This window comes from Pelodiscus sinensis, chromosome 15 (genome assembly GCF_052426305.1).
Source record: "Pelodiscus sinensis isolate ZL-2025 chromosome 15, ASM5242630v1, whole genome shotgun sequence".
Taxonomy (NCBI): Eukaryota; Metazoa; Chordata; order Testudines; family Trionychidae; genus Pelodiscus; species Pelodiscus sinensis.
Genome location: NC_143066.1, coordinates 36,519,535 through 36,545,663, shown reverse-complemented (window position 1 = coordinate 36,545,663; position 26,129 = coordinate 36,519,535). Strand labels below are relative to the sequence as shown.

The 26,129-nt window shown below is 41.7% G+C and overlaps 1 protein-coding gene across 4 annotated transcripts in view; it reads right to left on the bottom strand.

Annotated features, from left to right (window-relative positions):
* Positions 1–2,779: 2,779 nt before the first annotated feature.
* Positions 2,780–26,129, bottom strand: part of EPN2 (epsin 2) — a 68,962-nt gene continuing 45,612 nt past the window's right edge. For 3 of the 4 annotated variants that reach the window (XM_075899785.2, XM_075899784.2, XM_025180940.3), the window contains exons 3-9: positions 23,400–23,512; positions 21,932–22,024; positions 21,520–21,676; positions 14,322–14,495; positions 12,231–12,323; positions 10,416–10,631; positions 2,780–6,801 (exon numbers count right to left, since the gene is read on the bottom strand). In XM_075899785.2, the coding sequence (XP_075755900.2) occupies positions 6,464–6,801; positions 10,416–10,631; positions 12,231–12,323; positions 14,322–14,495; positions 21,520–21,676; positions 21,932–22,024; positions 23,400–23,512 (1,184 nt within the window). In that variant the 3' untranslated portion in view covers positions 2,780–6,463. The remainder of the gene's footprint in view (positions 6,802–10,415; positions 10,632–12,230; positions 12,324–14,321; positions 14,496–21,519; positions 21,677–21,931; positions 22,025–23,399; positions 23,513–26,129) is intronic. The other variant, XM_075899786.2, reaches the window with a different exon arrangement.

The window sequence follows — 26,129 nt, the reverse complement described above, 5'->3', positions numbered from 1 at the left end:
AAGTATTCCCCTTCAGGTAATGTGAGAGCAAATAGCTAAAATTATAGTACTGCATTTTTTTGTGAAAGCATCCAGGAAATTGGAGATTTGCACAGCTCTTACATGCTTGTTATCAGATACTTATAGTTCAATACTCACATTTCCAATTCTCCTGTCCACTTGACCTTTGCAGAAAACTCAGCTGCATGTCACTGGTAGATCACCAAACCCCTATTGATCCGGAGTAATTGCCAGGGATTTTTAAAGCACCAAAGGGCATGGGGTCAGGATATTTAAATTCATTTAAATGCCACGTCCCCAGCAATTACAGTTCACAATCGATTGATAGTCACACATTACGAGCTGGGATCATTACAACCATGCTAACTCTGGTGGTTAGCTATTTATAATCCTTTGCTCTAAAATAAACTTTCTGTATTAGATCCGCAATGCCCAAATTCAAAGCTGTGCCAGTGATGTTTACCTGGAAGGATACCGGCAGCCTATTGGAGAATAAAAAGCTTTGAATCTCAGCGATGCATGTGAATTCAAGTTGGTTCAATGTTCTCAATGTACATTGCAACCAGCTGTGAATGTCTTGCCAAATGATTAGCTCCTGCCGATGGAAGGGATTTTCGGTTCTCTTAATGGACACGGACATGAGGCAGGACACCGAAGGAAGGAATGAATCAAATCTGAATGTAAAATTAAACAGAACAATTGTGCTAATTTAACAGAGAGAGGGAGCTATTTTAAGCCAGAGAAGTATTACCGAGGAAGAGCTTTCTGATAACTCAGAGGGTGTCCCCACAGCAGATTAAAACCCAGGACTGGTCTGTGCTAGCCAACTTAGACACCCACGGCTCTGGGGCTTTTGTGTAGGCACCGGGCTCAGGCCAAGCTCTGGGAGTCTTCCATTCCAGAGCCCAGGTTCCACCTGAACCCGGAAGGGAGTCGGCTGGCACGGGCCAGCTGTAGATGTCTAGTTGCTGTACAGACCTACGTCTTCGGAAGAAAAGTGCCGAGGGTAAGAACACTTTGCCAAAGCAGCAAGTATCACTGGGCCTCTGCGGGGCTGCCACAGTGAGAGTGATCACACTTCCAAGGGGAAATGGAAACAGAGCACTGACAAGGCCCTTGCCCACTTGTCTAAGAGCAGATCAGTCTCAGTTGGGTACAGAACAAACCTGACCCCTATTCCATTGCCTGACCCATTCAATTGTGCTCCTCCCACCCCAGTAGCTACTTTGGCTTACAAAGGATTGTTATGCTCAGCAGCTTTTTTTTTAAAAAAAATGTTACAAGTCATTACCAACTTGCCCATTCAAGTCCTTCCTTGATAACTGTGACACCGAGCCCGCTGAAGGAAAGATTTAACCATTTTAAGTAGGCAAGTCCTAGCTGATGTGCATCTCAAATGTATTCCCATAGTAGAGCGCATGACAGGGAAATATCAGGGGATGGGATGATCCAAGCAAAGCAGCTAACAGCATTCACCAGGAGAAGGGGGAAAATGGCAGAGGAATTATTATGGCCATAGAAGAAAGTCACACAGGAACAGAAGATAAAATGGCATGTGTCCATGGTGAGAACCAACAGCCCAGCACCAGAAGTGAAAGATATCTAAGCTGTCATCTTTGGTAGCAGATGGTTTGCTCATCGGTTCATTTCACATGCACAGACTGAAGTCAGATGAATCAGAGGTGAGCAGAGATGGCACAGGGGAATTGGAGTGTCACTGTAGTGACGGATTTGTGGCAATCACATCCACAGGCACAGGTGACAGTGGCTTTTAACGGCCCCACCCTCTACAAATGTGAGAAATTGTTACATAGAAAACTGACATTTCTCCCGTTCCCTTCCCCCCGCGCCCCTTCCTAACAAGCGAATTCCTGACACCACAGTAATTTTAACATTATCTGATTGCCGATTGGCTTGATTAGCAGCAAACAGCGATGACAGGAAACGTGGAGGGTTTTCTGCCAAAGAGCTCTTGAAATGACCTGGTAATGAAGTGCACTTCAATTTAGAACAGCCAGAATTAGAAACTGCAATCACCAGCCAAACAGAGGTAGGCTCCGTGCTAAGGGGTCTGCTAGGCCACTTGAGTAAAGGTCATCAACGTGGCAATGCCAACACTAAAGAGAGGATAAATACAAAGGACTGACCACGGGCAGCACAGGTTCACAAGGAAAAAAGGGCAGTTTTTCCTATTGCAGGTCAGAGAGTGGGTAACTTGTGTCACTGAAAGATGTCCTGGCCCTGATTCTGTGGAAACTGTTGGACCTAACCCAGGACTTCCTTAGACTTAACATTTCACCCTTGGTATATGAAGAACTATTTAGGGCTTCTTGGACAGAGTTAAATATCCCTTTGAAAAATGTTATTTAAAACATGGTACAATTTGGAACATCACTTGAGCCGTGTAGACAGGGCCAGGCTACCAATATTTCTGTTTTATGGGATTACCAAAGACTTCACGGAATTTGAATTAAATGAGGATGATCTCTTTAAAATAAATACTCTTTTCCTAGGGCTTGCTGTTTCTGCTTCTGCAAGAGACCAAGACGTACAAGGGAACCCAGACTCGCAAATGAGAACTATTACCGCTCTAAACCACTGTTACACAGTAAAAATCCAGGTGCCAAGCTTAATCTGCTTTTCAAAGCAGGATCCAACCCATTGACTTCCATGAGTACGGGACCACTCTCTAAAATGACATCTTTTTAAAAAAACGTATCCCTTTGAAATAGGATACAAATGCTACCCTGGAGATTAGAAAAGGAATGCAACTCCAGAATATAAGCAATACAATTTTAATTCTCACCAGCCACCTACAAATCCCTCATCTTTCCACTGTTCTGATGGCGTTATTAAATATCACATTTTTGTGACATCGCTAGGGAAAATAATGACACGAAGATACAGAACATTATGATACAATAGTACAAATGATAAATTATATTTATACAGTAAATAATGTCAATAGTCAGCACAAATTCATAAAAAGCAGCCTGCTCCCAAGTATTATGAAAACAGTTTGGTAAATATTTCAATTGTAACACTTGTAAAGGAAGCAAGTTTTGTGAGATTCTGCTGTGAAAAATAAACCATAGATTTCTCCACAATCTGTGCAATATTAATACATACAGTACACATTAGAAACGGCAACAGTAAATGGGAAGAGGGGTAACAGACACTATCTTAGCTAAGGGACTTCAAAGAGACTGTACACAGCAAACCCACTGTGGTCTCCCTTCCCGGTCCCCTCAAGACATTTTAGTTTCTACACAGTATAAAACTGAATAAATAACTGAGCTTATTTTTGGGCTTAAAATTATACCAAGATACCTTTACAAAATAATTAACACTATTTGTCTTTGGTCAATTTGACCAGTAAGGCTATTTTGGGATACAAACTTTTTAAATCCAAAGCACCGTCTTATCTAGGGGGAGGACAGGGGTGCCTGGAGAAATGAGAATGTGAATGAGATCAGATACACATGATGTGCTCCATCAAAAGAAAAAAAAAAAACAGTTTAACTCCTAATCAGAATATGATGATTAAATGGATTTAACGTTTTGACAAAACCGATGCTTTGATCGGCTAGGGCAGAAACAGTCTTTCATTGTGGTTTATGTAGTGCCACAGGTATGCATGGGATCTTTGCAGACACAGCTATGCATAGAATATACCAAACCATCCCCGTGTTTTTATTTCATTTCATATCCCAACACACTTCAGGCCAGGGATCTTAAGGCTGTTAACTTCCTTGGCCCAGTGCTCTGTAGCACCATGAGACATACTTATCACTGCTCAGACACAGTGTGTCTTGTCATGGTTTGCTGTGCAATGTATGTATAAAGTAGCATAGCTCTTACAAAAGCGATTTGGTAACAGCTACAATTTGTCATTCAGCAGTTTCATTCAACCAGTGCAGGAAAGCCCCCTACCAGGCCAACAGTACATTTTTATCACCCCGTAAGGCTAGCTCATTGCTCTGAGTTGCAGGTGGTTTTAAAAGAATTGCAAGTATGACCAGCTCCATCCTGATGCTATCGAATGGCTTTCAGAAGTTGCAATCAGAACCTGTTGACTGAATGGATAATGCCCTCATCTAAGCTTTACACAAGCAACTGACCAATTGAAGCCGGGGACAATATTAAAGAAAGTAACTCCATAGTGGAGAACAAAACAGAGTGAATTTTGCCACAGACCCCAGTTGAAAAAAAAAATGTTTTTTTTTGTTTGCTTATATCACAACCCGTAAAAGTTCCTACTGCTAGCAAGAACCGTGCCAATTCTGGCTTTTATAGCGATCAATAATGTCAAAAAAGTCTCTTTTTCTCATTTTGAAAGGCAACACAAATGATTTCTTTTTCAAGACTTTCTGGGTATGCACAGTATTTTCCCCTCCTATATTAAATATGAGAAGGCTAATATTCGACTCCTCTTTGTAAACCCAATGAGAGGGTAGAACAGTCTGCATAGAAACACCCATGCAGGTAGCTTTCCACACACTGACGACATCTATTCCAACCTACACATCTAAAATGTCTGACTATCCCATTTTCAATAGTTTTTCAGCCTCTCTGTCCTCTGCAAAAGCATATAAATCCAGTTCCTTTCACACCAAACATTTTGTGGCACACTCATGTTGGCTGATACAATCCACCAGAACACGGAGTTCCACCATTAACTTGTTTCAGCATTTTTGTAAACCAGGGAAAGGACACCAAAATGCATCAATTCATATGCAGTGATGCCCCAATCAAAGAAGCTACAAGCTCCCGTATATGTGCGTTGTGTATGTTTGCATTCCCTGTGAAAGTAGAGCTTTAAAAATGTTGCTATCGCAGAGAAGGCCAGGTTTACACCAGTAACACCGACTGAAACCTGTGTACAGTTTAGTGCTGATGAATCCAAGACATGGGAGTTAAACTGAACTATACATTTGAACAGCTGTAAATGGAACCGGTAATGAACATGGAGTGCACTTTTAGTTAAAAAAATTAGCTGATCAGGTTAATGAGTCACGTGTTCATAGATTTACTTTTTTTTTTAATTTCAAGAAGTCACTATGGACAAAGACAAACAGCCTTGTGATCTTCTTAAAGAGGACAGAAGTCCGTCCATTTTGGTCATCATCAGAAAAAGAGGAGTGAATTAAAGGGAAGGCATCCTTAGTGTTTTCTAAATGTAGTCTTAATTAATATTAAGTTCAAATTCATTTCCTCTAAAAAGTAATTAGTCATGAGGATTTGTTTTAAATTTCATTATGAATTCTTAATTAATAATAAAATATTTTAGTGTTAATCTTCCCTTTTAAATTCTCTTTACAGAAACAAAGAGCTAAAACCATAAATAAAAGGAGGGCATTAAACCATAAAAATGCCATTTGCCAATATCTTAATTTTTCAGCCTGACCTGATAAAAGTCTATCAAAACTAGACAGTTAAATAAGAACCACATTATAAAAATTAGCAAAAAATGACTATTAGGTTATTCTGCAAACTCAAATATGGAACTGTACTAAAAACAAAATATGTGCAAAAGTATACAAGAGTAACTGCATATAGCAATGTTAAGCCTGAATTAGTTTTAAAGCTTGCCCCGACGAAACTGAATTCGAAGTTGTCCTACTGTATTTTGTTTTTCTTTCATCTCACATTGTAAGTCAAATAAAAATAAAATACGCACAATAACTTCCAAATGAAGTCACTAATGGACAAGCACATAGCAGAACACTCATTTAGCACGAGTGCAGCATGCCACTCACAGGAAGTTCCTTAATAGTCCTTAGATAGTAGTGTACGAATTCAACACTGCATACAACAGCACACATTATACTTGACAACTTGAGAATTTTCTTCAGCTTTTTTTTCCTTTCGAGACAAACTTGCTTTCTCAGTCAAACCACCGATAAGAAAGCGGTGAGATTTTATGTTGCAATGTTTAATGCGTAAAACCAGCCTTCTGAGCTCTCTTCTAAGAATAAGGACTATGGGTGAACCAACAGTCTAGAATTGTATATAGTTATGTGCAAAAACATTCACTAGCACTCAGGGTCTCGTGTCTATCATACGAACATGAGAAATGATAGATGTAGGTAACAGTAATTTTAGGATCCAGCACATCATCTGACATCTACAAAATAGCAAATGGAGTTTAAAATGGTAGGTTCTCCCTAGAAAGTGTATTGAAATGGTTAACAAAGTAACAAAATGGGCATAATCTAACTTTGGCAAAAAGTCTGAACATTTCATGTAATGCTCAACAAGCCAAAGTAAGGTACCATCTGTAGCAAAGACTAGATTTAGATTAACTGGTAAGTAGACATAACTCTTCAAAGTTCGTAACTGTAAACTGCAAATTACTTCCAAGTCGCTTACACATCATTCAGTCCAAGCAGATCCTGTTCATTTTTCCCCAAAGACTTCAGCTTGGAAATATTATGAAAAGAAAGTTCCTTTGAATGGGTCTTTATAGGAGGAAAGGATTAGTTGTATTTGTGGGTTGGGCCCCTGATGGAGGGATTCCTGTACTATGAAGAGGCTGGGTCACTGATCCTGCAATGCTCATGTTCATCCCCTGGCCCATACAAGTGATAGATGCCATGGGGCCCATAGCTGGTAACGGCGCCATTCCCACAGCCACTGGTGCCATGGAAGACAGAGGTACTGGCTCCATGCCCATAGCTGGCACAGCACTAAAAGAAGGACTCGTGCCCATCACAGGACTTGCTCTCATCTGATTTAGTGTGAGGGGCTGAGGCTGGTTCACTTGAAAGGGGTTGATTGGAGTGGGTGCTGTAGCTGCTCCTAGTTTGAAAAAAAAAAGAAAAAAAAAGAATGCAGTTCCAAAAAGGTCAGAGCTTTGCAGGCATGCCATGTATATTTACACATAAGGTTACACGATACTTCCCCCTACACACCCCTCCAAATGAATACCACACCCTCCTACAGAAAAACTCAGAATCCCAGAAGACTGGGGTTGGAAGAGACCTCAGGAGATCCTCTAGTCCAGTGTTTCTCAACCAGTGGTACAGGTACCCTCAGGGGTACTCGAGGGAAGTCTGGGGAGTACGTCAATACTATGGAAATTTGGAGAAAACTGAATTTGTGTTTTAAGATTTACAGTCCTTTATTATTTTTGTACTTTTTATGCCCAAAAATTTCATCGCCCTCGGGGCTACGATTAAGTTGTTTAAACAAATGTGTTGCAATGGCAGAAAAAAATGTTGTGTCTGACGACTGTAGGTCCTGGGGGTACTTATAATTTTTGTTTTTAAAGGAGGTACTTTATTTAAAAAAGGTTGAGAAACACTGGTTTCTAATCCAACTCCCTGCTCACAGCGGGACCGAGCCCAGTAAATCATCCCAGACAGAGCTGTGTCAAGTCTGGCCTTAAAAACTCTAAGACTGGAGATTCCACCACCTCCCTAAGATAACCCATTCCAGTGCTTCACCGCCAGGGAGCGGACCAACTTACTGGGCTCCTGGACAAGGTGTGGGGAGCTTCACACTTCCAGAAGAGGTGATGACTCAGATGGAAGGGGCAGGGCTGGAGCAGCCAAACCTCAGAGCTGCCAGGACCATGCCACACGGTACCCACCCCCTGCCCTCGGAGCTGCTCAGACTGCGCCGCCGCACAGTGCTCCAGTGGCAATTTAAAAGGTCTGGGGCTCCGGGCCACCACTACAGAGGTGGTAGCGTTGGTCAGAGCACCGGGTCCTTTAGAGTCACTGGGCTCTGGGACAATTGCCCCCTCTCTCTCTCTCTCTCGTTGCCAGCAGGCATGTTCAACACCCTCCTAATGAAACACCCTCCCCACCCCCTGCAATATCCAACCTACACCTCTCCTGCTGCAGCTTAAGACCATTGCTCCTTGTTGTCTCAATGGTGGCAGATGAGATCAGCCTAGCTCCATTCTTTTTGAACCCCCCTTCAGGTAGCTTAAAGCTGTATCACTGGCATATACTGAGTCACATGTGTATCTCAGTAGCACAAATTCCATTTACTTCAGTGAAGAGATATGTATAACCTGTCCCCCTATCTATCTTTATGAATGCTGACAAACCACCACAACACTGATGGGCAGTTTTCAACTTTCAGTCAGACACGTTGGCAAACAGATTCTGAATTCATCTGTTAGGAGTGTGCCCGACCATGATATTCTGGTGATACACTGCAACAGATAATTGCAGGTAATTTTTATTCCTTTATAGCACTTTGTCTATTGTGTTCCTTCCACCCTCCCACTTCAAGATATAAGCCATTTCACTTTGTTTAGAAGCTGCTCACATATTTGACTCCAAGATTTGTCAGGAATTCATGCTGTAAACGAACTATTGCTTTTTCCAGTTTCACTGTAGTTCAGAAAAGAACTTTCCCAGCACTTGATGCCTCTGGACCACTGCCAACACTATACATTCTTTATACCATATATGTTTAGATACTTGTAAACTGTGTGTAGTGACTGCTAATGATAGATATGTAGACTTCCTGTTGCTGAATAATGCTAAGTTGCAGTATCATTGTTCATGGTTTTGTTTACTCCAGTATTTTAAAGAACTCCATAAACACATTTAAAAATATTTAAGACAAATTACTATCACATTAAATAATCTTCACCAGGTTACCATGCTATAGAACTTTCAGTGCATATAAAAGATTCAAATGTGTTTGTCTATTTATTTACCAGGGATGAACCAAGTCTTTAACACAGGCATTTCTGAAGGAGAGCTATCATAGCAGCTTAGTTTCCAAGTATACCAATGGTTTCTTTTTGATCGGATGAGGTTATTTCATGGCTAGCCTATTTATGGCACAGTCTCATCCTACTGAAATGTAAACTGGAGTGAACACAGGTTTTTTCCGGGTTTCACCTCCTACGTTTCCTCTAACCCCCAATGCACTATTAAGCCCCGTGCAGGGTCTCAGGGCTGCAGCAGGGAAGAGATGCCTCTCCCTAACCCACAAAGCTGCCAGAGGAAAGGTTCCCCTGCCCTGTTCCTAGCACAGAGCTGCTGCAGCCAAAAGGGAGGCGCCCCCTCGCCACAGAGCTGTCGCAGGTGGGGCAGCTCCATGCTAGGGGCTGGTAGGGAAGCTGTAAACAGGAGACCGCTGGGCACCGTGCACTACTTCTACCATGAACACCTGCTCCCACCTGCTCCACGTGCCTATTGGCTAGGAACAGGCCAATGGGAACTGGGGGGAGAAGGCGGGGGGAGAATTGTGCTTGCAGGCGAGGAGAGCATACACAGTGCACTATGGAGCCTCTTCCCTCTTCCCCTCAGGAGCCGGGCCCAGATCTGTTGGCTGCTTCCAGAACATCCTGCAGTGCCCCAGAAGAGGCAGGCACAAGCCACTAACCAGGAGCCACACAGGTAAGACGAGACCCATAGCCCACCTGATGCCAACCACCATCACTTGGATCTCCTGTAAAGTCCCATTGCCCCGCACCCAGAATCCCACAATGAGCCCCTGTGCATCCAGATCACCCACTGAGCCACCCCCACAGAGAAACCTCACGCCCCACACCTGGATCTCCCCACACTAAGCCCTCACTTGGATCTTGCTGGGCTGAGCCTTCCCGACAAAACGTGCTCTGCCTTGCACAGAGGGGCAGGCCCAGCCCTTGCACCGTGTCAGTTCAGGTGCCACCTCACTGGTGAGTCTCTGTACAGCGGCAGTGGGGGCTTGAGCGTGACCTCCCACCTCAATGCGGCCAGTGCTTCCCACTGACATGCTGGAGCCACATGTATTGACTGAGAAAATTTGCACAATTTTAAAATAGTGTTTGCACAATTTTAAATTTGTTTGGCACAGAATTCCCTCGGGAATAACAAACAAGGGGAAACGGGGAAAAAAAAACATGCAACTACCATGCTGCTTGCTACCTTCACACTGTTCACTCTGTGTGTTCTACCACTTCCTCTACCTTAGGCCTAGTCTTGTCTATTTAAACAATATGCACTCATATCTTTCTATTCCCCTATCTGTAATCTCTTGTATTGTATTGGGATTGTAAGCTCCTGGGAACAGGGACTGTCTTTTTGTTCTGGTTTTGTGAAACATCAAGTGCAAGGCGGTCCTAGGTCATGAATAGGGCTCATTTGTGCGACAGTAATACAAATAATAAATAATGAGTACTGTGTTATCTTGGGCAAGTGACACAGAAGAGCCAGGAATTGAGCCCAAGTCCTCATTCAGTTCATTACCCTTCCCAAAGACCATGCTGTCTTTCCCTTCTAATTACAACAGTGAAAGTCCTGCTGTCCGAAGTAGTTTAGTACTTCCTGGCTTGCTTGTTGTGCAAGACTTAGATTGAGCTACGGTCACCAGAGATGAGTGGGGTTTCTTCCACAAGAACAAATTTGGAAGATAAGCTATAAACAAAGTTTTATAATGGAAAGGGATGTAGTGAGACATACCAGGAGCTAAGAACGGATTCAACGATGGAACAGGCTTTGGTGGCTTAGTCACCAACGAATCCAGATTCACCAAAGCTGCATTGGGCCCCAAGAAAGACTCGGGGGTTTTCCGAGCTGCATTTTGTTTGCCCGATGTCATGTTCATGGGCTGAGAATCAAAGAGATCAGGACTTGTTGTACCACTATGCTGGGATGGCAAAGTGGAATCTGACTCAGCTGTTACAAAAAGTCAAGAACAATCTGTTAGATTTCACAAAGTTAAATGCTACAGTTTACTAAAACCTGTTATTTGTGGGTTCACTATGTAGTACCATGCAAAAAAGTATGTGAAAGAAGCAAGTGATTTCATTTTACTACTGAAAATATATTCTTAAATCTGATTTTATGCTAGAATTTGTTTAAATTGCCATGTTTTACACTTAGCATTTTATTAAATCCTAAGTATCCCACAGAAGTGTAGAACACTAGACCTACAATTGCAGGGTAATATAAACAAAGCTCTACACAACTGACTTTGGTATCTTTCTAGTCTGCTGTGACAGACTAGGGATGTGAAAGGTTAACCAGATAGCTGGTAACTGGTTGGGGCCGGAGCAGCTCTGCCTGCCGTGGGCAAGGGGACCCATCGTCCGGAGCAGCTCCTGTCCATAATTGGCCTGTGTGCCCCGCTGGTAGGGGCTGCTCCCATGGAGCAGCCTCTGTCTCTGAGGAGCCCAGGTTCACCTCAGACAGGGACTGCCACCTCCAGCGTCAGCCCCAGCATGGGAGCTGGGAGCCGGCAGCAGCCTGAATCCCACTATAGTCGGTTAATTGGTTAAATGTTAGGTTACCCTAATGTTTAACTGGTTAGCTGATTAACCAGAATTTTTACATCCGTAATATAGACATGGATTAATAACCTCTATGAAGAAGATATTTGTAAGCATCAGAACTCTGGCCTTGAACTATCATCTTGATAGATGTTTTCATTCAGTGTAACCCATTCACCAATTGACAGATTTCTTTTGAGAGAGACATGAACCAACACTGACCTGTGTCACCAATCTTACCCCTTATAAAGAAGTAGTATCAATACATTCACATTTTTAAAGTCTAGCAGTTTCTTTTTCATCCAGTGACAAACTTCCCCAAAAGTGAACTTTCAATAATTCTTCCACTAGCGTTGAATACACATGTACTCAACTTGCTTTGTTTCCATGCCTTCTACCATGGCCTTCATCTACTCGCCATGACTCATACCCAGAGAACACACTGAAGATGTGGCTTAGTTAAGCATAAGTTATTGGGCTAAATTTATAGGGGTAACTGGATGAAGCACTATGGAAATTAGATTATATCATGGTGGTAACTGGTTTATTACTATGTTATCTATAAAAACTGCAACAAGTTCTATGCACTCCCCGGGTTGAACTTATTCACTGGGAAAGGTGCATCTTGCTCTGTCATAAAAGGCATGCCTACATAGCAGGGCTAAAGCCAAAATAAGCTACGCAACTTGAGCTATGTCTCAATTGCCTAGCTTAAGTCGAAATAGCTTATTTCCACTTTTGGTGCTGTCTACACAGCAGGAAGTCCAAGGTAGAGCACTTTTCTATCAACTTCCCTTGCTCCTCATACAACGAGGGTTACAGGAGGAGGAGTAAGAAGTCCCCATTTCAACATTGTGTCGAAATAACTGCTTGCTGTGTAGACGCGGACTATGTTATTTCAGAATAACGTCAGTTATTCAGAAATAATGATGCTCTGTAGACATAGCCAAAAAGATTAAAACCGTTGGTTTAGAAAACTTATATCAAACTGCCCTTTGGCACATACCTGGCTTTCTGGAATTTCGAAGGTTGTCAAACTCAGAAAAGTCATCTTTAACAGTACCATTCAAATTACTGAAAAGGTCAAACGACGTACTTCCTGTTTAGGAGAACAAAAGACACCTGGCATTAATAGCTCTTCAACTGCATTATGTCCAGTGCTATTAAAAGCCATTTCTAAACTACTCATGTTACTTGAGAATCCATTTCTCTCTCTGTCCTGTCATGACCATTAAGGTCAGCTGGAGTGGTGCTGCTGTCATTACCCAAGACCCAATTCTTTATGACTAGTAGCAGTGCATTTTCAGTATCTGGCCCTTACCTCTGGTACTATCTTCCTCTGATTTCTCAGTACAGAGGCCTTCCAAGGCACATGTGGTTAAGTGTCTTTAGGATGTATCAGCAATATCAAATAGTGCCATTGGGAAATGAGAGCAGCAGTGATTTTACTGCCCAAAACAGAAGGTAGCATATATATTAACCAGCAGTTCAATCAAGTGTGCATCCAGATGCTGGGGTGATGGGCATCACAAATTCTATGTAGTATTGGAACTAGAAGCATGGATATAGTACAGTGGTAAACAAAATGGAATGTAAATGTGGCCATACATGGAGTAAGAATTTGGTTCCCCAATTCAGCTTCTTGCTTCACAGATTAAAGGAATTTGGAGAGCAACAGAAAAGACATGCTCAGTACTTGACGAAGATAAGGTATGGTATCCAACACGCTAGCCACATTTGGCTATTTGGTTGGTTGAGCGTAGCTAGTTGGAGGACAAAATTATTTAGATTTTCAGAACAATGTGGCTAATTCGCTATAACAGTAGCCACTATAGTGGCTACTCCTTCAGAACTGGCTGGAGATCGTGGCATTAGAGTGCTAAGCAAAGAGGAGCCTAACCCTTGCTCTGCAATTAGTGAAGAAGACATTAACCAGATATGGAAACATCTTTAACAAAAAGGAGGGGAAAACACCTATGTAAATAGTCATTATATTACCCAAAACCTACAGGGGGTAGAATTTGAAAGCCCCTTTTAAAAACAATCAGCATTAAGCTGCATTACATCTTGAATCACCACACTGTAGAGGCGTCTAACTAGCTCAGAGATAAAATGTGAAACCAGAATGCAAGTAAAGATTCTGTTGCAAATGTTATTTATCTCTCACAAAAAAAGTGTTATAAAACATCTTTAGTATCATTAATTTTACAGAACCATTTTGAAACATTCCATCTTTCTTTGTCCATAGAAAGCTAGATTAGACATGCTCCTATCATTCCACATACACATCCTTCATTTATTATAAAATGTACACAGAGGAATGATTGCAAACATTTCATTTAGCACAGAGAGTCATGGCACCAACCCCAAACCAACTTGCTATTATGACTGTTGAGAGCAGTAAAAGCCTCAAGGCACAGGCAAGGAGTTGTAACGGCTCTGCACTGTTACAGAAAAATTTACGGAGGAATCTTTTCTAACGCCTAAATGGCAGGAAAGCACCAACCTCCCATTTGCACTTTTGAAAACCTCCTCCTTGGAACAATGAATGCTGACCAAACACTGAACTAGCAGTTAACATCCACAGAGACATCTTTTTGCACAGCAAGTTACCACACTGAAAGCTTCAAAACAACTGACATTTTCAAATTGTTTTAGTTCTCTAGGTTTTAGAAATTAAGCTTTTAGAAAATTTAAGAGAGTTGTGACTGCACTGCTGTCATAGGTCCATTGCATAACTGTGTGTAGCAGGTGAATATAAAGACTGAAGAGGTTGTGGAAGGGAGTGGAGGAGGAAAAAGCCACACGAATGCAATGCTCTGACTCAAAATAATAGCACTGAAATGTCTGCTCTAAAAGTCTATTGTGGGTCTTATTTACTTTGAAATCCAGCTCTAAGTCCTTAACTGCAACTATTTCTTTTATCCACTCCATTTAACCATCACCCACATATCATCTTAAGTTAGTCTATGAATAGAAGTTGAAAAATCACTCCTCAATAAAAAAAAAAAAAAAAAAAGGGCATGCACGCTTACACCACAAGTTCAGTACAGCCTATTTACTGGAAAGGATGTCAAATGTAAACACAGTCTCTTACCAGAAGTGGAAAGAGTTTTGTTTCCAGGTGGTGGTCCCCACGGATCTACAGTAGCTTTTGTTGCCACGGAGGATGACTGAGAAGAAGCCCAAGGGTCTACATTTTTGGACAGAGACTGAGTAGTGGATCCAGTTGGTGCTCCCCATGGATCAACAGAAGCAGCTGGTTTGGCACCTGCAACAAGAGAGGGCAGGATCACAGATCAGGCATACGGTCACTTTGCAAAGTTTTCTAATAAATTAATTAAGTTAGAAACACTGCCCCTGCAAAGTAAGCACTAAGAGATCATTGTAAAATACTGGATGCTATGTTACCCCAATTTTACCATGCTATATATACACAGACAATTAATTTCTATGGACGACTCCAGAAAAATAAAAACATGCTCCCACTTGAATAATTAAACTTGCTGCAATTTGCTTTCATGGCAAACTGTCACTCATCATAGCACTGAATTATTGTGCAGACAGAAAGTGACATAATAAATAATGGTTATATTTAAAATAACTTCAAGTGAACTAGTGCTTCTATAAGCCATTATCTAAAAGAAATCAAGGACTTAATGTAAACACTCAGTGTTCAAGGAAAAGCCTACTTAACAGCTTCAAATGTGCCATTTTGAAACTCTCTTGTTTCCACCATAATTTTGTAAAAAATTCAACTTTCTCTGAGCTACAACTTTTCATCCCAATTTGTGATTAGGCCTTCTCTAAACTGTCCCCATCTATTTCCAAATTATCCTGTTCTTTTCCCCCATTTTGATGTCACTATTGACTGTAATTATCCCCACCCTCAATACAAATCTCTTCTCTAGTCCTTTACTTATATGATCTGCAAGTTCAAGTTTAATGAAAGAAACCTATGCAATGAATTTGATCCATCCCATTTCAGTACATTACTAATTCAAGCCTTATTCTTCATTCCCACAGAACAAACCTCCCAAATTATTTATATTTTAGTAAAACCTAAAAACCCCAATGGGGGGCTGAATTGCAGATAGTCCCTATCCTAAAGAATCTATGATCTGACAAGACAAACAACAAAATGTCAATGTGTTCAAAGTCAGATTTCTTGCTAATTTCATCCTCTCACAAATCCCTTTCCCTACTAACCACCTTAAGACCAAGTGCCAGTCAAACTTCACTTGCTCAGCCCCATATCCTCCTACCTTCTCCCACCATCATATGAAAACACGCAGGCTTGTGATGCCACTGAAGAAGCCAAACAAGATTTCAGTCAAGCCAGGGCATCACGCTCAGGTGAGGACTATACTTGACACCTACACTGTACTAGCAAAGCTGCACTTTTGTCAGAATGGATTATTCCAGACCTCTCCCCAAAAGCCGAGACTTAGGGCTGCCATGCATGGAGCTGCTGCAACTGGGAGAGAGGAGCGCTCCTTTGGTCACAGCAGCAGGGCCAGATTAAGAAAGAGGCTCTAGGGGCTGCAGCCACTCAACACCTTGTGCTCTCTGCCAACCCTATCTGGCAGTGGGTATAAGGAGAGAGGGAGGTGGTTTGAGGTGTCGCCAATTCCCCCTGCCTACTTGAAGCCATGTCACTGCAAGCACCAGGAAGTTCTGTCCTCATGCTACCCTCACCTCGAGGCTCTGCCCCCACAGCTTCCATAGGCAGTGCCTGCAGGGCAACGTGGGCTGCATGAAGCCAGCTGTCTTCCCCCCTCCCTCCCCAACCACACACCAAACAGGAATTGTCCCAGATAAGAGCTCCACACCCCAATGCCCCAGCCCTGAGCCCACCTACAACCTAAGTCCCAAACTCCTTCCCAGATCTCACATCTCAGCCCTGAGCCCACTGCACCATCCTCTCCCCCCTAGACCACAGATCCCAACCATGAACCCTAACTCCTGCCCAGACTCCATATCCCCACCCCAACCTCCTGTCCTCAGCCCACTCCCACATTCCAACCCCCTTTGCACCAGTTTGGAGCCCAAACACCTCATCTCCATCCTCAATTGAGGGCCTGCATCCCAACCCGGAGCCCTCATTCCCCCTCCCCCCCCCCCCACACACACACTTTGAACCCCTCGGCCCCAGTCCCTCCACCGATCATCTATGTGCAGAGCGAATTTTGTTATGTGCACCAATATGGCACTGATGTGTCTCAAATAATTTTCAGATTAGTGCACATAAAATTCATTTTGCACATGAACATAAAAAAAATTAGAGGAAGCACTGATGGGAACCCAGAAAATTTTACTTACCAGCCAAAACTAATATAAAAACAAAATTATTTGCTTATAGCACAGCCACACAACCTTTTAAAGTTAACAATTATCTTCAGGTTAGACTGTGTGTTCACCTCCACCCTTTTTCCAAAATCTTGATTTCCACAGAGACCAAGATATAGTTACCAAGAGGAAATGTAAACATATAAAAAGAAGCTAAACGCTTTATTAGAAGAACAGGACAGAGCCCTCTTGTAGTAGACAGCTGTATCACCTCAGTTCACTTTGCTGTTTCAGTTCACAAGCAAATCCTCAGTTTAAAGAGTAGCACTACACAAGCCAACTAGGAAACCAGGAGAAAAGCATTCTAGCCTGACTTCCGATTTGCAGAGGGGTTCGCTCACTTTCCTCAACAGGTGGCATGTTTTTGTCCCATCTACAGAACAGGAAATGCTTATGGGCTTGTGTGAATACAGCTACTCTCAATCTAGCACTCACACTTCCTTCATCTGCATTGTGTGTTGAGTTACGATTAATGAGGCCATGCAAGAAATGCTAATGACACTACACTCAATAAATGGAAGCTTTCAAACTGTCTTTTGTTCTTTCATAAGATAGATCACAAAATTTGAACAGTTGAAACTAAGAGCATTTAGGAAAATACCTTCCCCCACTCCTCTCTACTGAAATGTCAAAGCAGAGTTAGGCAGAACTAAAATCCTCTTTTTTAATGAGTGTCTGTTCCACTAGCAATCAAGATTCATAAATCTGACATCTTCAAGGTCTATCCTTGGGAGCCAAGTAGTTGGCAAGCAAGAACAAGGATTGGTTATACATAGCATTAATAAAGTTGGGAGCCAAGGACAGGAAACTCGACAGCTGCAGCTAATACCATCAATTGACAAGTTTTTGCTTGTAACTTTAAAACACAAGGTTGATGTAATATTCCTTATAAACATAAAACTGTCTGAAAACTCTAGAACTCTGATTGACCTTTTCTCATCTCATGTTTCACTGCTCATCACAGTGAAGATGCAAACTCGGTTTAAAACAAAACAATGAACCATGGCTGGCCCAATGGCTGAGCAGCTACACACAGGGCTAAAATGAGAAGACATCAATGCTTCAGTACTCAGAGAAACTTGCAGCCTGTAGATCAGCTGGAGACAACTGCCATGCGGACCTCATGATCATAGGGAAGGAAAGGATGAGGAGAAAAAAATTGATTTTGACTACCCGCCAATCAGGTTTATCTACCATCATTCAAGTCATATAACTTTCTGTGGGATCTTGATCAACAGAGATGTCCGAAAGGTGGGGGGTTACTTATGGAATCTAGGCCAATGGAGAATCTATGCATGCGATCATAATCCTAATAAGGTCCACAAGAGTCAAGAGAAAAATTTTCTAAGGAGCTAATGGACTCCTGAATGAAGCATTTTCTTCAACTTATTCTGCCGCTCTTCTTAGGCACACTGTTGTATGGTGTCAATCTGAGTCCACGCCAGGCACAAAATGAGCTAGTGATCTCTGGCTCCTATCCCAGATTTCTGAAATACATTTGCTAATTCCCCACTACCTTGGCCAGGGAGCCCTGCGCAAGATGTCTATGAAGGAGAAAACATGAACTTCCTCACACAAGTGTCACTATCAGGACCACAAGAACCTATACAGACAGCCATTTTCCACAAATACCCGCCAGACTTGTCCTGCTTTGTCCCTTTTGCTTTTTAATGGTGTTTCTTAGGAGTCTTGTGTGTCACAGACGCCAACGAATAAGAGAGATTGTCTTTTTTGCTTCTGTGTTCCTTTTTAAAAAAAAAATAAAAAACTACAATGGCACTGGGTGTTGCCTTTCCCCCACACCGATCCCCAAATAGCGGAGTCCTCCGTGTCATCTTCAGAATGAGATATGACAATGCTGGCTTTTTAGGGAATCTTCATATTGTTACTTTTATTTTACTGGCACTTCATTAAGACAAGACAGGAGACCCTGGAGATAAAGGGACTTGAGGCCTATAAATCAGGATCTGCAGAAAGGAGGACTCTAGTCCATCAAAGGAGATGGCAGAAGCTAGAACTCAGGCCTTTGGTTTCAGGTCAGAGAAAACAGCCTATAGATGACAGCTCTGAAACAGGCTGCAAGTGACAGAGCCTCTGAGTAAGAGCCAACTGAGTAAAACATCTGGTTAATAGCTGACCCATGAAAAATAGGTGTATATTGCTAGAAGGGAATACTCAGTATGTCCTTTACTGGTACTTGAGATCGTATGGGTTTGAATTGGTATATGAACTAGAGACTAAGGGTATGTCTACACTACCCCCCTAGTTCGAACTAGGGGGGTAATGTATGCATACCGAACTTGCTAATGAAGCCCAGGATTTGAATTTCCCGGGCTTCATTAGCATAAAGCCGGCTCCGCCATTTTTAAAAGCCGGCTTGTTCGAACCCCGTGCCGCGCGGCTACACGCGGCACGGGCTAGATAGTTCGAACTATGTAGCCATTCCGATCTATCTGTACACCTCGTTCCACGAGGCGTACAGATAGTTCGGAATAATTACGTAGTTCGAACTATCTAGCCCGTGCCGCGTGTAGCCGCGCGGCACGGGGTTCGAACAAGCCGGCTTTTAAAAATGGCGGAGCCGGCTTTATGCTAATGAAGCCCGGGAAATTCAAATCCTGGGCTTCATTAGCAAGTTCGGTATGCATACATTACCCCGCTAGTTCGAACTAGGGGGGTAGTGTAGACATACCCTTAACTAGCAGGTATTTGTGGATTTTTTTAGTGATTACATTTTTATACACCCGGGGCAGGAGCCAGTAAAAGCCTGCTTCCCATGAGCACCAGCTCCAGTCTGCCATCTACCCCATTTCTTCTGATATAGAAGCAGCAAGGCGGGGGGGAACGGGAGGGGAGGAGGAGGAGGACAGGCAAAAGCCACTTCCTGTGTGCACTGGCTCCTGCCTACCCCCTCACCACCCGCACTGCTGCCCGAGGGAGGCAGCAGGGGGAGGGGAGGGCAGGTGGCTCCACAGAACAAGCATGTGCAGAAAGCCCTCTTAAAAGCTGGCTCCCCATGGGCATTAGCTCCCAACTCCCCTTGTTGCCTCTGATAGAGAGGCAGCAAGGGGGGTAAGTGCATGTAATCATTAGGATTAATCCTGTAAACAACTACATGCTAACATCCCTAAAATAACAGTTACCAGTTGATTGGGGAGCAGAGGGAGTGGAGTAGACAGTGGGTTAGGACTTCAGCCAGAAACAGTGACTGTTGGGATGTGACCCTCAACAGTTTTACACCTTTCCATAAATTGTCTGCTTCGCTTCCTTCATGCCCAGAGGAAATAGAAGAGAACCTCTAGCTGATTCTCCTGGATCTCTGATTTAGACTAATTTGGTTCCTGCCTGAGTAACTCCTGACTGGATTGAAATCGTGTAGATGCTCCTGGCTGCAGATCACAGAAAATTCAGAGCCCCACCCCCCCATCAATGCATTCAATGATGAGAGATTTTGAAAGAAGCAGTCCTTGGCCTTCCTCTGCTTTCAGGGTTTTTCTGCCATTCCCACACATCTCATTCTATTTCTGAACCTTGGTAAACAAACCTCGGAAAGCTTCTGGGAAATACGTCCTTCATTCAACTACACAGCTCAGCAAATCAACCCAGATCATATGCGCCACAATTTAACTAGTAATGTTTGCGGATCATTTGTTTTAATTACTTTTTCCCCAGTGTTCAGTAGAAGAGGATCCTGGAAACACCTGCATGCAGCTGAAGCAGCATAACTAAAGTCAAACACTTCACGGAAATGGGAAATTTTTCTGCCCAGGCTGTCTGGATTTGTCCCTAAAGATTAAGCTATCTGAAGACCCCTGTAAGAGCTCTGGATTTTCTTATACAACAGAATAAACTCTTTGGATAGCCTTGGAGTCCATGGGCCCTAAAAGCAGGTTGCCAAATAGGTCTGGCAAATCCAAAAGGACTTAGCTGGGAGGCAATAAAAAGAATAGGAAAGACACCCAGAAATTAAATAGCTCTCTAACATGTGCAGGTTCAGATCTTTCTGCATCAAATACATACACATTAACAGTCAAATCAAGACATCTTCAGGGTTTCATAAAGGATTACAATAAATTTAACATTAGATTTTGCCCATTATAGATCTATTGAAAAAATACCTAATTTAAACCAACGAGCAGTCCTGTGGCACCTTAGAGACTAACAAATATATTACATCATGAGCTTTCATGGATAAAACCCACTTCATCAGAAGAGGAGGTTACTTACCTTCCTGAAACTGACGTTCTTCGAGATGGGCATCCCTGGGGGTGCTCTACAGTAGGTGTAGATGCGTCCCAGCACCTCAGGCGCTGGGACGTACCTACACCAACTGTGGAGTACCACCACGGACGTCTTTTGAAGAAGTGGGTTTTAGCCATGAAAGCTCATAATATATTTATTAGTCTCTGAGTGCCACAGGACTGCTCATTGTTTTTAATGTTACAGACTAACACAGCTATCACTGAGATTTAAACAAGTTAACTGATTTACTATTGACTATGTCAGTACAAACACACTTCTTCATTAAGAGCAGTAGTAACACATTGAAATCCACTTGCAATGGATTGCAGATTATAAGAACCTGATTTAGATGCCTGTCACCGCCTAATAGATTAAGAATCTAAGATGCTGAATACAACTACAAGTCAGAGAATGAGTATCTCCAACATGAGACACACAGTTTCTGCTACCAACTCAGTTTTCACTTCCCTCCCTTGGGGGGTATAAAGCCTAACTACAATGGCATAAAATCAAACTAAACAGACTGAAATTTCCATTACAGTTTCCTGTGGATGAAATGACCTAGCTGGTTTATGAAAAATCAACCACGTTAGATCAAAATACTTGTTATGGAGAACGTCAACCTGCTCACTTATAGAAAATCTTGGGCAACGTCAGCACCACGAGTGTTTTTCAACACTACTTCTGCCAGTGTTTACTCTTACCAAATGACTGCCATGGGTCAGATGTAGTAGCTGTAGCTGCAGATCCTCCCCAGGGGTCTTTCTGGTTTGCTCCAGCTGTGGGTCCCCAAGGTTCAGTTTTCTGGGGGGCTGGTGCTGATGAGGGCAGTGCGTCCATGAGATCCAACAAAGTTGTATGCTGTGGGAAGAAATATTTTTAGGCTTTAATCAAGACGACTTCTACCCTGAAGTAGCATGTCCATCATACCACAAAGCAATATTTTGTTCTGTTACACACCTTCACTGATCAGCTGCCTTGTCTTTAGCCTGCATGAATGAATCACATCTACCACAACAAAATCCCAAAAGCATATACAAGCTCAGATTAAGCTATGTTTGACTGTATCTCATCATTTTGCAGCATAACCAGGAATTTCTTAATTGAAGGCACTACCTCCTTCTTTTTGGGAATTTTAATAGTGTCTCTGCGACTCTCCTCCAGAGCCATCTGTAATCTCAGATCATCTCCACGTCTGAGGCGCTCCTCCTGCAAAAGAAGACACACTGTTGATACTGTTGGGCTAGACTGTGTAAAATGGTGCAGTCTGCTCCCTCCATGTGCTTAGCCCACTTGGCAGGCCAGTGCAGGGAGAAGGCCTACAATAGCCTCAACTCTTGCCAACCCCCTTTGGAACAATTTGCATCAGAGATGTGCAGTGGGTTACAAAGGACAGATTGTCCCTTGCATGTGACATGATGAGGGTTCCTTGGGCATCTCTCCTCACTTAGGCACAGGCCGAAACTACCTAACACTCATTCTCTAATATACAGTCCACTTGAAATCTCAGTTGAAAACTTGATTTTATAACTTTCCCAGAATGAGAAACCAAAAATGGCTTGCTTAAACTGATAAAGAAAGAATTTAAAGAAAAAGCCAATATTCCATCTTCAAACTACTATGAACCATTATTATGGGGCAGCCGTTTTAACTTCAGTTTTCCTAGCTTTTGTCACTCTCTCTCAACATTTGATAGAATTGTTAGGACTACAAGGAACCAAGAATCACTCTAGTGAGATCCATTTTTTTTTTTGTGGGAGTCTAAAATCTTCGGGCCATTTCTAATTGGTTCATATCAAATTCATCTCAAATGGTTTTGATTCCATCACCACTTTCTGAATTTGATCTTATTCCCTAATTGTTGTATCTTTTCTATTTTAGTTTAAATTAATTATTTCTAGCTTTATAGTTAAGCAAGAAAAAAATCATCTTCCTTGTTGTATCCCTATTCGAACAAAGACTTTTATATTGAATGTACAGTTATAAACTGATGTTTGAAGATCATTATGGAAGTATCTGGCATGATTCCATAATTAAGGATAAGTTCTGAATGTATAGTTGAGATGCAACCCCTTTGTTATATATAGTCTCCCCAATAATACAGCATTTACTGTGAATACAAAATACATTTTCTGTGAATTACAAAAAAAAAAAAGTCAGACTAGCTGGAGGTAAAATTAATTAAAAATTAGCATTTTAAGAAATTTAGTATTACAGGTCACCTTTTTATTTGTCCCAAATGATCTTAACAGAACACCACACTCTTCAATTTTAGCAGTTTATAGTTACAACTCACTGAAATTTTGTATGCTTGCCACATTAGCAGGAGGTTTTTGGGGGGGGTTTTTTTGTTTGGTTTTTTTTGCAATAATTCTTCATAAATGAGAGTCCAGGAGAATAATGTTCTTCCAGACAGGAGGTCTCATTTCAAAATGGCTGCCATGTCTTATTCTCAATGGGTTTAACAGTTATTACCTTGCATAGTTCCCAGGGGAATGGGACCAAACAGCATTCTTGGAAGATGGTGTTCCTCTTTGCAGTTAGTGCATAGACAAAGAATGATTATAATAGACAGGATACTGACCTGCTCTGCAACTTCTCTGCTCATTGCTAATGCAAGCTGCAGCTGGAGCTCCTCCTCTCCACTTGTCTGGGGTCGTGCTTGCTCTAGCTCTGAAGAAACTCGAGGGGATGTAGCTGTTGAAAGAACAAAAACATATTGTGTGTGTGCGCGCATACACACACACACACACACACACACACACACACACACACCCCTTAGGATATCTCTTAGCATACCTGATTATAGAAATGAAAGGCAGTGCAAAGAGTTAAAGTTGCTCTTACAAGCCAAGACACTGGTCCTTATCCTAAGAGACACTAAGGACTCGCCACACCTAGGCCGTGTCCAGACTCAGGGGTTTTTTCGGGAAAAGTAGCCTTTTCCCGAAAAAACTTCCCCTGCGTCCAGACTCAAGCCGCGTTCTTTCGATGGCGGTAAACCTCAATTTACGAGGAAGAACGCCTTCTTTCGAAAGTCCCTCTTTCGAAAGAAGGCGTTCTTCAATGTAAATAGGCCGTCTTCGAAAGAGAGCATCCAGACTCGCTGGGTGCTCTCTTTCGAAAAAGCGGATTTCTCTTTCGAAAGATCCGCCTGCAGCCTAGACGCGATCTTTCGAAAGAGGCTCTTTCGAAAGAAGCCTGCAGTCTAGACATAGCCCTACTGGTATAAAATGAGAGTACAATATGCTCCGCACCTTGAAGGATCCTTGGATGTGATCTGTCAAGGAGCTGAGCATGTTCTATTTCCTTAATGTCAACAAACAAGATGACAGACATTCTAATGGGAGCTTTCTGAAAGTTTGATAGCTTACAGGAAAATTGTGCTTGGAAAACAAAGAATTAATTTATTTACAAGGATAATAATATCAAGAAATACTGAATAACTGACTACAACAGCTGGATTTATCACTTCAGCAAATGAAAAGCTTTAGAGATAGGGGTCGCTGGTTTCATAATCTGTGGTTAATCATTCAAGAGATGTTTTAAATACCTGTAACATGTACAAACGTTACAGTATAGTCAGACTTTGCTGAGAGTCAGCCAGCATGAAGGTAAGAAGGGGATACCTGCTGCATTTTTATAAGCTAATATACAGTCTTGGTCTAGACATTTACGTAATCTATTCACGTACAGTTTATAAAATAGTAATATTCTCTGCAAAAAACATTTCAAACAATGATCATTTAAAAAAGATTAAAAGTTTAGTATTAGGAAATATCTTAAAGATAGGATGCAATATTTTATAAAATCCTCGTTTAAAGAAAATAATAGCAGGGATAGATATTTGTATTATAACCACTACAGAATTCTATCTAAAATGTCAAGAATTTATCTTCTGAGAATTAGTTGCAAATTAGACTGGCAGGTCTTTATACAGAGATGAAAGACTCTGTGCTAAAAAATAAATACTTGTGTCAAAACTGCCTTTTTATAATTATAACATTTGTATTACAGGAGCAACCAGACTCTCCAATCAGGTTTGGGACTCCATTATGTTCATTGAATTATTGAGTTTTTGTAGTCTGTCATGGTTTATTCGGTGTACATTTAAACATTCATTTTTCCTGCTATATGGGTAATCCAGCTTTATATGCAAATTATCTTTTACTTTTTAAAATAAAATACTAACAGATTATGGAAGATTTCTACTGTTAAATAACTTGTGTCTTGGTAAAATTATGTTTTTTCTAAATAGCACAGCTTAGTGTTTTAATGATCATTTATCAGTCTAATTTTTAAACACAGTTTTTAGTCACGTTTTATAAGTGAACTATCCCCTTCACCGGATTCAAGCCAATAACATTCCTGAATTGATATAAATGGCAATTTTCCCCCAATCCTTCTTTTGGATGGAAATTCACCTAATCCTTACCTCCCTACTCACAGAATCAGCATACCACTTCCACTGCATTCCAAATCTAAAGGAGTGATGGATGAATTTAAAGACCTGAGCTACATATTCTTACACTATACTGATCCTTGGACTGCCAAACCACTCAGCCAGGCCCACCACTTTCAATTCCAGTGATATTTATATTATTTAACCACGGCAATCTTTGCCAATCTTACCCCATTCTCAGACCTCTTCTCCATACACCTAAGTTTTGTTTGCATCACAACTACTCTACTCTTTCAAAAACCAAGGCCAAACAAAATCTTACACAGAAAGAATGTCCAATTCTCCACAGATTATAGCATGGCAATCACTAAGAAAATGGATCTCCACTCTTCATTTAAATGCATTTCTCATTCAGTTATACACATACTCATCTGAATTTCAGAGGAGTTGCATCCTTATGTCCCTACATTTGGAGGTAAGAACATAATTCTTCTAGATCACTGATTTTTCAACCCTTTTGCTTTTGTGGATGCCTAACAAATTTTGAATGGAGATGAAGGCCCCTTTGGAAATCTTGGACATAGTTTGCAGATCCCCAGAGATCCATGAGACTCAGATTGAAAGCTACTGTTCTAGATAGACCAGCTCTGAACATATAAAAAAGGCTCCAAAATGTTGCCAAGTGCATGAATGGCAAAGGGAAAGCAAAAAGATACTAAATAAGACACTAAGTAAATAACCAACTTCATTCTTAATCACCACATAATTCTTGCTTAAAAAAAAACAAAAAAAAAACTTCCAGCTTCTACCTTCTGAGTTTTCTTTTAGTTCTCTGGAGATGCTTTGGTAAAGAAGGGAGTCATGCACTCCAATCTCTGCCTCTCTAAGTTTATATTTGGGATCTGTTAAATA